The sequence below is a fragment of the Ipomoea nil genome, unplaced genomic scaffold (genome assembly GCF_001879475.1).
Source record: "Ipomoea nil cultivar Tokyo-kokei standard unplaced genomic scaffold, Asagao_1.1 scaffold1431, whole genome shotgun sequence".
NCBI lineage: Eukaryota > Viridiplantae > Streptophyta > Magnoliopsida > Solanales > Convolvulaceae > Ipomoea > Ipomoea nil.
In genome coordinates, this window is record NW_017617859.1 from 340,993 (window position 1) to 355,991 (window position 14,999).

Genomic DNA, 14,999 nt, shown 5'->3' on the forward strand with positions numbered 1-14,999 from the left:
CTAACCCTGTCGGGTTGTCGGGCTAATCGGTTCGGACTAATCGGTTAATTAATATTTTATTCTCGAATTCGGTTTAGCCCTAACCCTAAACTTCGGGTTGTCGGACTAATCGGGCGGGTTGAACAATCTGAACTAAAATTTGAAACTGAAAGTGAGTACTCATATTTAGAGTAGGAATAATAACGGGGCGGGGCAAAACGGGGGGTAGCATTTAGTTTTATATTTATATATATATATATATATATATATATATATATATATATATATATATATATATTTATTTATTTATTTCTTTATTTATTTCTTTCTTTCTTTTTAATTATAATAATTATTTTATGTATGTTAGGTTTCATATCATTTCTATAATAAAAAATAATTTTCAATAGTTCGGGTTGTCGGGCTAGCCCTTTTAATTTCGGGCTAGCCCTATCGGGTATCGGGCTAATCGGTTTCGGGCTCGTCGGGCTAATGTGTTTTATCGAGCTAGCCCGTTCGGGCCATAGCCCTGTCAGTTTCGGTTTTTATCGGGTTGGCCCATCGGGTTCGGGCTAAATTGACATCCCCAAATGCATATACGTACGTAACGAATATATACTTTGACCATTTGGTTTTCTACAGAGCACAATTTGTTGTGTGTAGGAACCGGAGCAGTGCAATCATGTAGTAGTTGCGGTGCAAGAGCAAGTAGCAGCTAGTCCACGTGTGTATGAGCACGGTCAAATGCGATCGGTCGTCCAGGAGAGATATAAGAACCATTTACAGTGTCCACGTGTCTAGATCAACGAATTAGATGTAATTTAAAAAAAAAACGATGTGGTGACATTTTTGTAAATAACTCGAACTTTGGTGCAAGTAAATGTGTTATAAGTGCAAGTAGCTGGTGCACTTTTGCAAGTAAAAAGTGCAAGTAAAATCACTTACAAGTGTACCTATTTTCACTTACAAGTGCACTTATTTTCACTTACAAGTGTAAGTATGTTACCTTGTTAACTTCGTGCACCTAGGTGCAACTACTTATAACTATATGCATGTGCACATAGTTATAACGTTAGGTCGTTAGGTGCACTTAGTATTGATGCTCAGTGTAAATTTTACTTGCACCTGTAATACATTTTACTTGCACTTAGGTGCGCTGTATGAAACTGCTACTTGCTCTTGTAATACATTTTACTTGCACTTCGATGTTCAATTATTCTCTTGTAATACATTTTACTTGCACTTCGATGTTCAATTATTTACGAAAATGCCATCGCATTTAAAAAAATCAGTGTTTTTCAACCGTTAGATTTGAATATGTGAACAGATATCATGCGTTCTGAGTTTTCTCATAGATGCACCGTTCGCACCTGAACGCACTCCTATATATATGGTTTAGCGTTATGATAATAATATCATCCGAAAAATATTCAAGTAGTGATTCATACTTAAAAGCAAAGAACTGGTGGTAATGTTTCCCTCCACAATAATTTAGGCTAGATTAAGTGCATATCTTCCAAGCTACTTCTTTCTTATATCAACACTTATCCTTCATTTACTTACCAATAAATTAACATCTTGAAGCCAGGTTTTCTTACGGGACGGAGGGTTTAACGCTAAAGCAATTCGTTATTCCATTCAGCCGGAGTTTTCAATCACCCCTTTTCCGATTAGGACGTCGGAGAATTTTATGTTTGAAAAATTGCTTGTACCTTGTAATATTTTTGAGATACAAAAAAAAAATACAGAAAAATAAGGGAACAAAAACGGAAATATTTTAATCTTCAGGCGTGTACTCACTTTTTTATAAGCCTTTAATCTCTCTTTATATGCATCAAGGATACTCGATTAAGACCTATGAGAAACAAGAAGATATACAGAAATCTCCATCCAATTTCGATCTCTGTCAAGAACTTCTTTGTTAAGTTGTGTAAATCTGATAATTTAATCTAAAGATAGATATATTCTCAAGTATTTAGGACAAATAACATAGGAAAATATGACAGTGATAAAATTAACATTTCATCTCTCATACTTTTATCAATATAAAACCATTCATCTTAGACCTCTCTCAAAGTACTTGTCTCCCTCTTCTTAGATCTTTCTCAGATCACTCTTAGATCTCAAACTCTGTGCCTCACCCAAAAGTGGATGTACATACATACATACATACATACATACATACATACATACATATATATATATATATATATATATATATATATATATATATATATATATATATATATATATAGTCTGGTTTAGGTGAGAACCACTGCTTGGGTGTGAAACTCCTATGCATCGTTGAGATGTGAGATGAGGGGTGGTGCAGTGGTGCATCCGGTGCAGTTGTGCAGTGGTGCAGTGTTGTATATTACCAGGTCAAAATTATTATAAGTGTAACGCCCTTAAATTTTAAGATATTTAAAGTCTATAAAATAAAGACAAATATATTATTAATTCCCAAACAGAGCATAAACTAAACATAGTAGTCGGGGTGCTATGCCACATCTGAGCTAGAGAACTCAGATGCACAGGCTAAACTAACTAACAAAGCATAAACCATAATTAATACCCAAATAAAAATCAAGGCACGCAGGCCATCTCATCAAAGCTAGAACTACCCAAACTAAGTCCACGAATCCAACTAGCGTGCTCCGAAGCTACTCAACTATCCTTGAAAAACATTCGGTGTAACAACCGTCAGCCAATAATGCTGGTAACCCACTCCAACGCGTTAAGTACAATATAGGTAGATATAAGAAACTCATTTTGAAACTGGAATACATATATATTTACGAGACTCTAGTTTAAATCCAAGATCAAGACTCAAGATACATTAACAGACTCAACGGTATAGAATAATTATAAAGACTAACATGCGTCCTAAGAACACGATACAAGACATGACAGACAGATAAGTATATAAATAGCAATTAGAGACAACAAAGGCATTCAGGACAATTAGCAAGTAATCAACAAAGCACACAATCCATCTTCCAACCTTATACCAAGTTCCAACCTTGTATAGCTCCCTTCCGTCCTTATATCAGTTCCAACCTATACCTCCAGGCCACCCTTATATCGCCTCCCCTTATTCCTCCAAGCAACTACATGCCCCCACCGACAAACCACCAATCAACCACCAACATATCAGGATGGTGCCGCAGTGCCATTCACATGATCCGCACCTCTAGTGCCATTATCAAGGGGTCAGCGCATATAGCTTTGACATGACACCGCAACACTTATAACCTGACCCATGCTCAACGGCAAGCTAGTCGAAGGTGGGTTTGTGCCTTTAGCACAGTAACCGCTAGGCCTGTACCTTTAGTACAATGACCGGGCACAAGTGGTGCCAACCGCCAACAATTCATTTCCACCAATCACAATCTCATCATCATCATCATCATCATTAGTCACACTGGCCATTGCGCAATGACCACGATACTCATCACCATTCAATCAATCAACACATAATCAAATAACAATCAAGACACAATAACAACGACACGTATCACGCATAAATTCATAGGATGATACCCAAGACACCAAACGAGACTCAGCCACGACAAACGGGGTACAACGGGACACGGGGAAACAACGAACGGGGAAAAACATCACGAACCACGCACCTTTTCCAGCGGGTAGGTGGTGGGTGGATGACCACCCGCCAGCCACCCGCCGGCGGCCACTCACCATTCCAGCGGGCAGACCACCGCCCGCCGGCTGCCCGCTGGAACAGCGCTCCCGGGCAGCGGGTACCCCTGCCCCCACCTACCCCCCAATGATTCACAGGAAACTTTCGGTCCCGGGATCTCTCGTGAAACCCGAAACCATGTCCAGACACATTCAAACACATAATGACAACACCACGTATTCAATTAACAGGATTAAATCAAGAATCACACCGAATACGTTCTAACACGATTCCTAAACATGCAAAGACTCCACATTAATCATATAACGGTTCAAGAACATCCGGAACCACAAGAATATCAAGAAATCTATATGCAAGGTCCTAAACACAAGTCCTAGGCTAGACTCAACACCCGATCATGCATAAACCCACCCAAATATATCAAGAACATCGTAATACGAAATTCACGTTATAAACCCTAGGGCTCTAAACATAATTAAAATACAATATCATACATATAATCAATCACCATATCAAGAACAAGATTATCAAATAAACACAATATAAACCCTAAGCAAGGCTCTATCAAGACTCAATCATAGAACTACACATACGATTATCAAAGGAGCCAATGAATAAGATATAGCAAGGAAAATAGGTTTTGTCGAGACATGGGTTACCTCTTAGCCTTAATTAATCCTCCCTTAGCTATTAAGGTTCTTCTCTAAGATTTCCATCCGATTGATCTCTCTAGGCTTGTTGGTGGGGAATCTCCTGGGAATAATTTCGTGTAATATAACTATGGGTGGTAAGGGTTTTAATTGCTTTCTAATCCCCTATTTATAGAGTTGGGAATCCTAATCAGAGTCTGAATAGTAAAGACCTACATTCTATTCCTAAAGGGTATATAGGTATAGGATTCCTAATTAGAATCTGAATAGTGGAAGGTCCACTCTCTTTATGTCTAATAGGCTTAAGACTCTAGTTTAGGCAAGGGTCCACGATCCATGGTAGACCACATTAATTAATTAAAGGGAATCCTAACCAAATTAAATCATTTTTAATTATTATTAACAGAATTAGTTAAATAATTAATCCAGGATTAAAGGCCGTAACACGGGGTGTTACAATAAGCTACAAGATCAAGCAAGATGAACGGTGCACAATGATACACAAGTTCACATGTTAACAAAGATTCTCATTTGAACTTATATATATATATATATATATATATATATATATATATATATATATATATATATATATATATATATATATATATATATATATATAAAAGGTTACGTTCAAATGGGGACAGCTATACATAGAGGACTGTGCGGATAGATAATGGGCGCACGACAAATTAGTATCATGCACACAATTTAATACACAATGGCACACTAGTATACATGTAAATATCAGGTTTCGAACTCAGACTCTATTAATTAACAAACCTATGCACATGACATACAAATCACGATTACATCTAGCAATACACACGACATACAGACTAATGGCACACGACTACATCTGTCCTCACATTCCTCTATAATATAGTTGTCCTCATTTGAATACAATTATATATATATATATATATATATATATATATATATATATATATATATATATATATATATATATATATATATATATATACACATGTTGTTAGAGGACTATGAGGATAAATCACACCTATTAAATCCAATAGATTACATGATTGGGATCTTGTCCATAAAATTCTTTGATTCATGCCTGAAACTAATTAGAAAGGGCAAAGAAGACATTTGAGAGCGATTATAATAATGGAAAGATTATAATTAACAAAGATAGAATTGAAAGAGGAGTATAATTATGGTAGAGAATAATATCCAAAGAAGGCAGTGCATAAACGTGACTAGATAAGGCATTGCTAAATGTGAGGCGAGTATGCTGTGCATTCAGTGTACATTAGTGGACGTAGCCCACCGGAGTGCGGGTATGTATGGTACTGGGTTATATAGTCGTGAGTCATGCATGTAAAACTCATGTGCCATGATTTAGGATATCGTGTACATCTTGACATTATGTCGTGACCACAATTGAAAAATACGAACCACATAACTTTGCACACACAATGGCGTTATTTTTTAATGAACCATATAAAGGGTGATTATTAGTACTAAAACCAAGCACTTAAAAGAAGATAGGTTCGAGTGAACAAGTGGTTCCAATAATTTATATATGCTTCACTGATAATCTTTTATTGAGTCATATGTCTTTAAATCTCGTGTGCCATTTGTGAGGAAATCATGTGCCTACTAATACTATGTCGTGTGCGATAGTAAGAAAATAGGAACTGTTGGTTTTCACAACCTAGATGGCTGCCCGGCAGGCCAACACTACCAGATATTTGTTATATTTTTGAGGTGATGAAAACAAGGATCAAGGTCTCAATGAGAGAGAGAATAATATCATCTTATTTTTCTAGAGTTTTTCCCTCCAAAAATGCAGATCCCTTACATGATGATCCCATGGGGATATTTATACATAGATGTGGGGTTCATACATGGTAAGTAGGGCTGGCGTTTCAGCCGAGTCAAAGAGGTAGGGTTGATGTAAGGGCTGATGCAGCCGCTAACTAACTTCCATTATCGTCTAAATTAACTAAGGAAACTACCTAACGAGCAAAGATTGCTTCTGCAGGATCCGCTGATACGCGTCCCTGGGTGTGCACCCGGTCAGGAATGGTCCTGACTGTGAGGGGCGCCTTCCTGGGTGCTTGCCCCTAGTTAATTACACCCTATCCGCAAAGCCTGGTCGCCCGGCTGGGTCCCGAAAAGGCACGCGGTCGGGGATGCACCGCCTATGTGGCCTGGTCGCCCAACCAAACCCTGTGGCGGTGTTCGGCCGGGGACACGCCGACTACCGTAGCTGGTCACCCGATCGCATCACTTCTGAGAGTCCGCACGGGGACGTGCGGGCTGGTGAGCTGGCTGCTAAGAGGAGAGTAGTTGCGACTTATGAGACGTCCTGTACTGTGTCCGGGAGGTCTCCGGGGATCTTCTTCCTATCAAGTAATGCATCGCCTATAGATCCGGCTGCCTAGTCTTGCCTCCCGTCCAGGCGGCTGATTTGGGGTATCTATCACCAGTCCCTCACTTTTTTAGGTTTTAGCTTAACGTTAACCTAAAAAAGTAAAGAAAGATAAAAGAACACAAGTTCCACAAACACCCTGGCCGCCTGGCTTTTTGGTTTGCCCGGATTCATCAGCAACCCGAGCGGGTTCCTAGCTGATTCCGTTGTTCCCGACTGGTCCCGTTGTTCCCGACTGGTTCTGCGGAGCAATACAGTCGCGATAGACTTAATCCTGACTTTTTTTGCTAATTCCGCCGGTTACGTTTTCAAAACGTGTCTCTTCATAACCGTCACCACAAATGTAACATCAACGACCTCCGTCCGTCCGATCTGAGACGCGCGTCAGGATCTCATCGCCCGTCTAACCTTATAAATACTCTACTTCCTCCTTTCCTTTTTTTCCATATCGCTTCTCAGTCTTATCCCGTCCTTCCACCTTCTCTTCTCCAATACTAAGGGATAATGCCCGGTTGGCTGACGCCCAATTCTTGCAGCTCGTCGGCTGCCTTCCTCACCTACTGTCATCGCTTTAGGGTGGAGGCTACCCTGCCCCTATTTCAGCAGCTATTCCAGCTTACGCAGGTAGGCCAAGTCTCCCCGGGCTTGGTACAGCCACTGTTGTGTCAAGAATGCAACCCACCAAAAAGGATCAACGGCTGCAAAGTTGATCTTTCGAGTACATACGAGGGAATCTAGCTAAGAAAAAAGATCCCTTATGCTAGTGTAGAACATGATGGGCACTCTACCGGTTGAGCGGGTGCAGATTCAAAAGAAAGGAAAAAATTCTTCTCCTCCTTAACTACCCATCAAAGGGATGGTGAATATCCAACAGACTTTGCCTCTGAAATATCAGCTGTGCGAACCCACAAGAAGTCGACATCTTCTCCGCAGAAATAATACATGTCCGTGAAGAATTTCGATTTCCAGATATTTTTCGGTATATCTATGGAGCAAATTTAAGCTTAAACAAGACTGCGTCGTGATCCTTATTACGATCGGGAGAACGCTTACATGTCTCCGCACCATCCCCAAATCGAAGTTCGAGCCTGCCAAGAGAACGCTTCAGCTGGGCAAGGGTGAACTTAGAGTATACTAGTCGTCTATTTTCTCTCCCTTTTCGCTCCTTTTTTGAATGTAATCTGCCCTTCGGGGCTTTTGAATGCGAAAAGTTGCCCGGCGGGCTTTTGTTTATCGACTGCTTTCTTTTCCTTCAGGCCTGTTTATTTTTTGAGTACAGCTGTCCGCCCATGTTGCGCGGATGGACTCTAGAGTTGCCACATCGTTGAGTCCCTCAGTGGGCGAGGCTGGCTGCCTACAAGCCCCCGAGGAACATTCCAAAACTCGCTTGCGACATGGCCGCCTTCGCCTGAGCAGGCGGTATCGGCCATCCTCGTAGAGAGGTGATCATCCTCGCGGTATGGCCACCTTCGCCTGAGCACGCGGTATCAACCATCCTCGTAGAGAGGAGGTGATCATCCTCGCGGCATGGCCGCCTTCGCCTAAGCAGGCGTTATTAGCCATCCTTGTAGAGAGGGGGTGATCATCCTCGCGGCATGGCCGCCTTCGCCTGAGCATGCGGTATCGGCCATCCTCGTGGAGATGAGGTGACCACAACCTAAGGAGAACCCCGTTGCCGAAGTAACTTGAACTTTATTGTCAATCAACTGAAAGGAAATTCCACGAAACTAATGGCCGCTAGGTGCCTACAACAAACTAATCAAAGATTAAAAACTGGGAAACAAATGCAACTGCCCGGTTACTGGTATAATTTTTTTAAGATGGTGGGCATTCCAGTCCGCTCCACGGGTTCTACTTCCGTGGTTTCTAACCGGTAAGTCCCCGGGTAGACTTCACTCACCACCCGGTATGGTCATTCCCACTTGACCGCCATTTTCCCCCCTCGGTGGGCCGACTAGCCGTCCTTTCCATCAACACAAGATCCCCTACTTGGAGGTATTTGGTTTTGGCTCTTTTATCCTGATAGCGCTTGACAGCTTGCTGGTATTCGACTACCTGGGCATAAGCCACGTCTCGCCTTTCTTCCAAGAGATTTTTCTCAATCCGCAACTTTTCCTCATTGCCTTCATCATTGTACAGCAGGACTCACCGGCTAGGCACTAAGTGTTCCGTCGGGACCTTCACCTCGAACCCGTATGCCATGGAAAAGGAGGTTTCGGCCGTTGCCCTTCGCGAAGTTGTTCAGTAAGCCCATAATACCTTTTCTAACTGTTCGACCCATATGCCTCCCAACTCTTCCAGCTTCTTTCGCAGCCCGTTCAAGATGGTGCGATTCAGGTTCTCGATCTGTCCGTTGGCCTGGGGGTAGCCTACGGATACCTTAATGTGACGTATGTCGTTCTGCACGCAGAAGGCCGCGAAGGCTCGGTTATCAAACTGCCATTCGTTGTCCGTTACCACCTGCTTGGGTAGCCCGAATCTGCATATGATGTTTTTCCAAACGAAACGGCGACACTGATACTCGGTGATAGTCGCCAAGGGCTCTACCTCTGCCCATTTAGTGAAATAGTCCACAGCCACTATACAGAAGCGCACTCGCCCAGGCGCTTGGGGGAGTGACCCGAGCAGTTCGATGCCTCATTTGGCAAATGGGATCGCGGTGGTGATCGGTGTATAGAAGGTCTTCGGTCGAGTGCCCTTTCTAGCGAACATTTGGCACACGGAGCATCTTTGCACTTCTTCGACGCAATCTTTTACCATGGTTGGCCAGTAGTAACCCTGAATGATGAGCTTTGTGGCCAAAGTGTTGGCCCCCTGGTGGGCCGCGTAGATCCCTCGATGGGCGACAGCCATCACGGTCTTAGCATCTTTGGGAGGTAGGCAATGCAACAGTGGCGCCCTATGGGATCATTTATAGAGCAACCTGTCCACCAACTCGTAGGAGGGAGCCCTCCTCCTAATGCCCCACCGTCTTCCTTTTTGTTGGGCAACTCTGCTTTCTGTTTGTATCTAACCATGTCCGCAAACCATGGCCAATCGGAGGAGTTCTCGCGGTCAGACGGGGAAGTGGACAACCGGACAACTGTGCAGACCGAGAATACTTTGGTGCTCGTCCGTTCTATGACCTCGGTGCGACAAGCCATCGACAGGTGTGAAGGTGTACTTCCTAAAGCCAACTTAGATAGGATATCTGCCTCCGTATTTTCCGCTCGCGGGATGTGGGCAATCTCATAGGCTTCCAATTTATCTAGCAACCCCTCGACCACATCCTTATAGAGTACTAGCCTTTCCTCCCTGGTCACGCATTCGTTCTTCAACTGGTTGACCACCAGGCGGGAATCCGTCTTTATGTGTACCATGGCGACATGGAGGGCGATGACTAAACGCAGCCCCTTGATGCGTAGTATATTTGCAAACAAATAATTCTCGGAGTACGAATTATCGATCCACAGGGAAGTGGTTGTATCAAGCACTAGTTACTAACTTATTCATTAGAGCTATCCTAACAATTACATAGATGATTGATTGGCATAAAATAAATAAAATAAAACAGAGGTTCAGGATTTTGAAAACAATTAGAGAGAAGTTGAGATTCATGGGATTCAAGTATTTAATCACCTAGTGCCAATTATCGTTTGCAATATTTAGTTTGGAATTAAGATTTGTGTGGGAATGCAAAGTGGAATCGAATTACTCCCGTAATCTCTATTCCTAGTGAATTTCCACTCCCATGGCTTAAACACCCAATAAGATCAAAGATCAGCATTCAATTATTCCTAATTACTACCATCTCCCGATGAGTAATAATCTAGAATAAACTTCCCCTAATAAGTTCCCCTTTCCCAAGGACCAACCATTAGGTGCAATCGTGTGTGCCCTAATTTATGCCCCAACTCCCATTGGTGACACAAACATGGCTATGAAGCTAGTAACTATGGCCATTAATTACAAGCATCAAACAATATTATCACGATTGCAACACAAGTATTAAACCCAAATAATAATATATTAAAGAAACTGAGAGCTCAGGCACATAGGTTCATAAACACTTTTACCCAAGAATCTCTAAAGAATTTAGCCAAGCATGACTAAATTATACATAGCAAATATGAATAAAGAATTACAAATCATCAAAAGAGTACAAGAATTAACCAGACGATTTTCCCAAATCTCCCTAGTCTTCTTCTTGCTTTCCAAGACAACTTGTGGCTCTTGATTTCTCTCCTTCTTGTCTCCAAGAATCTCTGAATTCTCACGGTCTCTCTTTAGGGTTGAGGAAGGAGGGATTTTATAGTGGGTACAAAGTTGAGATGAAATAGGAATCTTGTACAAAATTGGACTCAAATTATAATTCCTATTAATAAAGAAATTGCCGTATTTAATTGAAGTTGGAATTGGAACTTGGAATTGAAGTTGAATTGCTGAAGCCAACGCCCTTTTTAACTCCTTTGATTTCAGCGCCTTCGCTCGACGCGTCGAGCTGAGTCTCGACGCGTCGAGACCAGCAGGTCCCGATAACCAAACATTCTGGAAATTTTCGACACGTCGAGCCTTCTGGTCCCCGAACTTGTCCAAAATTGCTCCAAACTCATCCTTGAACTTCCCTTGCTCATAGAATTGACCTACAATGGTTCAAAAACACTAACAAACACCGTAAAACATTCAAAACAAGTGTGAACCATAATTAAATGATAATAGCAAGGAAAATATGTATTAAATAAGCAAAATTAAAGAACTTAAATACTGAGATGATTCAAAATAACTATAATAACAAGCAAAGATGTGATAACATCACCCCTCGATGACCGCCTCGTACTCTGCCTCATTATTCGAAGTCTGGAAATTGTATCTCAAGGCGTAGTATAGGCGGAATCCTTCCGGGGTGGTGATCATAACCCTGCCCCCGTAGTGTTTGGAGCTGGCAACACCATTAGTGTGTATTTCCCACCATTCCGCTGCTTCTGGGCCTTCGACCAAAGAGCCCTCGACCGGGTAGGCAGAGCATTCTACTATGAAGTCAGCTAAGGCTTGAGCCTTGATGGATGGTCGCGGGGCGTATTCGATCACGTAATGGGTGAGCTCCATCGCCCATGTGAATAGTCGTCCGGATGAGGCCGGACTACGCAGCACGCTGGCAGGGGCAAGTCAGTCAGAACCCGAACTGTATGAGCTTGAAAGTAAGGTACCAACTTCCTGACCGTAGTGACCAGGGCAAAAGCCCTACTTTCTTGAGAGGTGAATAATTGATTTCCACGCCCTTCAGAGTCCGCCCAATGTAGTAAACTGGCAATTGAGCCTTTTCCTCTTCCCGCACAAGCACAGCTCCAACTGTCTTATGGGAGGCAGCTAGGTATAACAACAATGTTTCTCCCGCCTTGGGTTTCGACAGGAGGGGTGGAGCTTGGAGGTACTTCCTCAAGTCCTCGAAGGCTGCCTGACATTCTCCAGTCCACCAGAACCCGTCTTGCCTCTTCACGACTTCGAAGAAGGGGAGGGCCCTATCGACGGACTTAGACAAGAATCGGCTGAGGGCAGCCATCCGTCCTGTCAATCGCTGCATTTCTTTGAGACTACTAGGTGGTTGCATATCCAGGATGGCCCGCACTTTCTCCGGATTCGGTTCGATTCCTCGCCGGGTGACCATATATCCTAGAAACTTTCATCCGCGGACCGCAAACACGCACTTCTTGGGATTTAGCCTCAAGTTAAACTTCCTCATGATCTCAAAGCAGTCCGTCAAGTCTTTCACGTGGTCCGCCTCTTCTTTTCTTTTGACAAGCATGTCATCCACGTAGGCGGCCATTGATCCGCCCATCAGCCATTTGAACAAACGGGCCACCATCCGAGTGTAGGTGGCTCCAGCTAGGGGTGACCGCGGTTCCGGTTCCGAAAATGGAGAAACCGGAACCGGAACCTTATAATAAGGTTCTGGTTGGAATCACCGGTTCTAACCAGATTTATTTAAAAAAAAAATAAATTGAAACAACACTATAATTTTTAATTTTTTCCGGTTTGGTCCGGTTCCTTTTCGTCTCGAACCTTAACCGGAACAATATTAGTTCCGGTTAGGAACTGGAACCGGAACCGTACAGACAGTTCGGTTCTGGTTCCGGTTCAACAGTGTACGGTTCGATTCGAACTGTCCGGATCGAACCGAACCGTGGTCACCCCTAACTCTAGCATTTTTGAGATCGAAAGTCATTACCTTGTAACAATACACCCCGTCCGGTGTGATGAAGGCGGTCTTTTCCTCATCCGATTAGTGCATGAATATCTGATGATACCCGCGGAAGGCGTCCATGAAGCTAAGCAGGGCGCAACCAGCCGTATCGTCGAGTAACTGGTCGATCCGGGGCAGAGGGAACGGATCCTTTGGGCACGCCTTGTTGAGGTCGGTGTAGTCGATGCACATTCTCCACGTCGGTGACTTGGGCACCAACACCACGTTGGCCAACTAACCGGGGTATTTAACCTCCCGAATGTGCCCTGCGGCTAGCAGTGCATCCACTTCTTTCTTTACAAATTCCCTGTGGTCATTTGACAGATGCCTCCTCTTCTGAGCCACGGGCTTGAGGTTGGGGTCGACCGCCAACTTGAAGGTTATAATTGATCGATCGACTCTCGGCATGTCTTCAGGCCCCCATGCGAATAGTTCCTTATATTCCTTTAAGACTGTCATGACCGCCTGCTTCACAGAGTTAGGCAGGCCAATCCCGATCTGGACCACTCTGCTCGGATACTCAGCCTCTAGGATGATTTCCTCCAGCTCGACTGCCGGTGTCAAACGCTCTGCTGGTCGGCCAAACACAGAGTTCGGCAGGCCTGCAGGTAAAAACTACGAGTCGTCTTCTGATCGCACCGCACCACTCCTACGGCAGTCGGTGTGCGAAACTTCATACACAGATGCTCGATGGAGATCAAGGCTCCTAGATCCTCTATCCCAGGTCGACCGAGGATAACATTGTGTACACACTCCAGAGCAACAAAGACAAAATCCATTTCCAATCTTCTCACCTAAGGCCAAGTGCCCAGCTCGATGGTCAAAGAGACGCATCCTTCAGCCTCGACCGCATCACCAGTGAATCCGGCCAAGGGGGTCCTGACTGGTCGCATCTGTTCCCGGGCCAAGCCCAACTTCTGAAAGGCTTCCCAGTACAACACGTTGACGCTGCTTCCCGTATCCACCAGCACCCGCCGGGTGACCAATCCCTGAATGTCCATTGCGATAACCAGGGCGTGCCGATGCGGCGCGGGGCCTCGGGTGTGTGCCTTCCGGGCTCTCGCAGAGTCACCTCCTTTGGGACCACCTACTATCGTGTTTATCACCGGGTTGTGCTGCTGATTCTGATCTCCGTCCTCCTCTCGCATGGGCTGCTTATCCTTGTCGCCAATTTTCGTCCCGCTTTGCTTGGTCACCCCCTGCTGCTCGGCCGAGCCTGGCCTGCGCCACTGGTTAAAGGGCAACAGCCGGCCACGCTTAATGAGCGCCTCAATTTCTTCCTTTAATCCCTCCCAATCCTCCGCAGAATTATTGCTTGTGCGGTGCTACCGTCAGTAAGGTGGGGGGCTTGCCCCGACCACTTGGGACCTATCACCTGGGTGAATTGGGGGAGGTGGAGGAAACCGGGCGCGAACCTCGTGGACAGGCGTGCCATCGGCCGGGGGGCAGGAGTTCCTAGTCGATCCATGATTGGACGAGCTCTCACACGAGAAACGGCTTCCTTCGCCGCTCGCCCCTCGGGAGGGTTATCCGCCCGGGGTCTTTTAGAAGAAACTTCTTGTCTGCACTTCTGTTTCACCGCTTCCTCCGTGTCGGCCAGCTGATTGGCCCGCTGGATGGCCTCTGCGTATATTTTGGGGTTCTCGTCTCGCAACCGGCTATAATGCCCGTCCACTCTCAAGGAATCGATGAAGAACGTCAGGGCTGTCTGATCGTTTAGGCCATCCACCGCCTGCGCTTCTTTCTGCCAACGCGCAATATACTTGCCTAGGCTCTCCCTTTCGTCCTGGTGTATCCTGGCCAGATCCGAGACAGATCTTTTAGGCTTCATACTTCCAGTGAAGTGTGTCAGGAACTAGGTGGCTAAATCCTCGAAAGTGTTGATGGATCCTGGGGGGAGTCTGATGAACCACCACTGAGCCAGCCCGGTCAGTGTCGGGATGAATACCCAACAGATCATCTGAGCATCAGCCCCGATTACCTGCATCTTGGCCTAAAAACTGATGACATGGTCGCGCGGATCCCCCGTGCCATCGAAAGTGGGATGATCGGGCAGCTTGAATCCAGCCGGCGCCCTATAAGCTTGCACCT

General features: G+C 44.5%; 1 protein-coding gene across 1 annotated transcript; it reads right to left on the bottom strand.

Moving 5' to 3' along the window:
* Positions 1-13,702: 13,702 nt before the first annotated feature.
* Positions 13,703-14,739, bottom strand: LOC109188529. Its single transcript, XM_019339186.1, has 2 exons — positions 14,284-14,739; positions 13,703-14,137 (listed from the first exon to the last, which is right to left on the bottom strand). Exons 1-2 carry the CDS (start codon positions 14,737-14,739, stop codon positions 13,703-13,705), a joined length of 891 nt encoding a protein of 296 aa, XP_019194731.1.
* Positions 14,740-14,999: the final 260 nt, after the last annotated feature.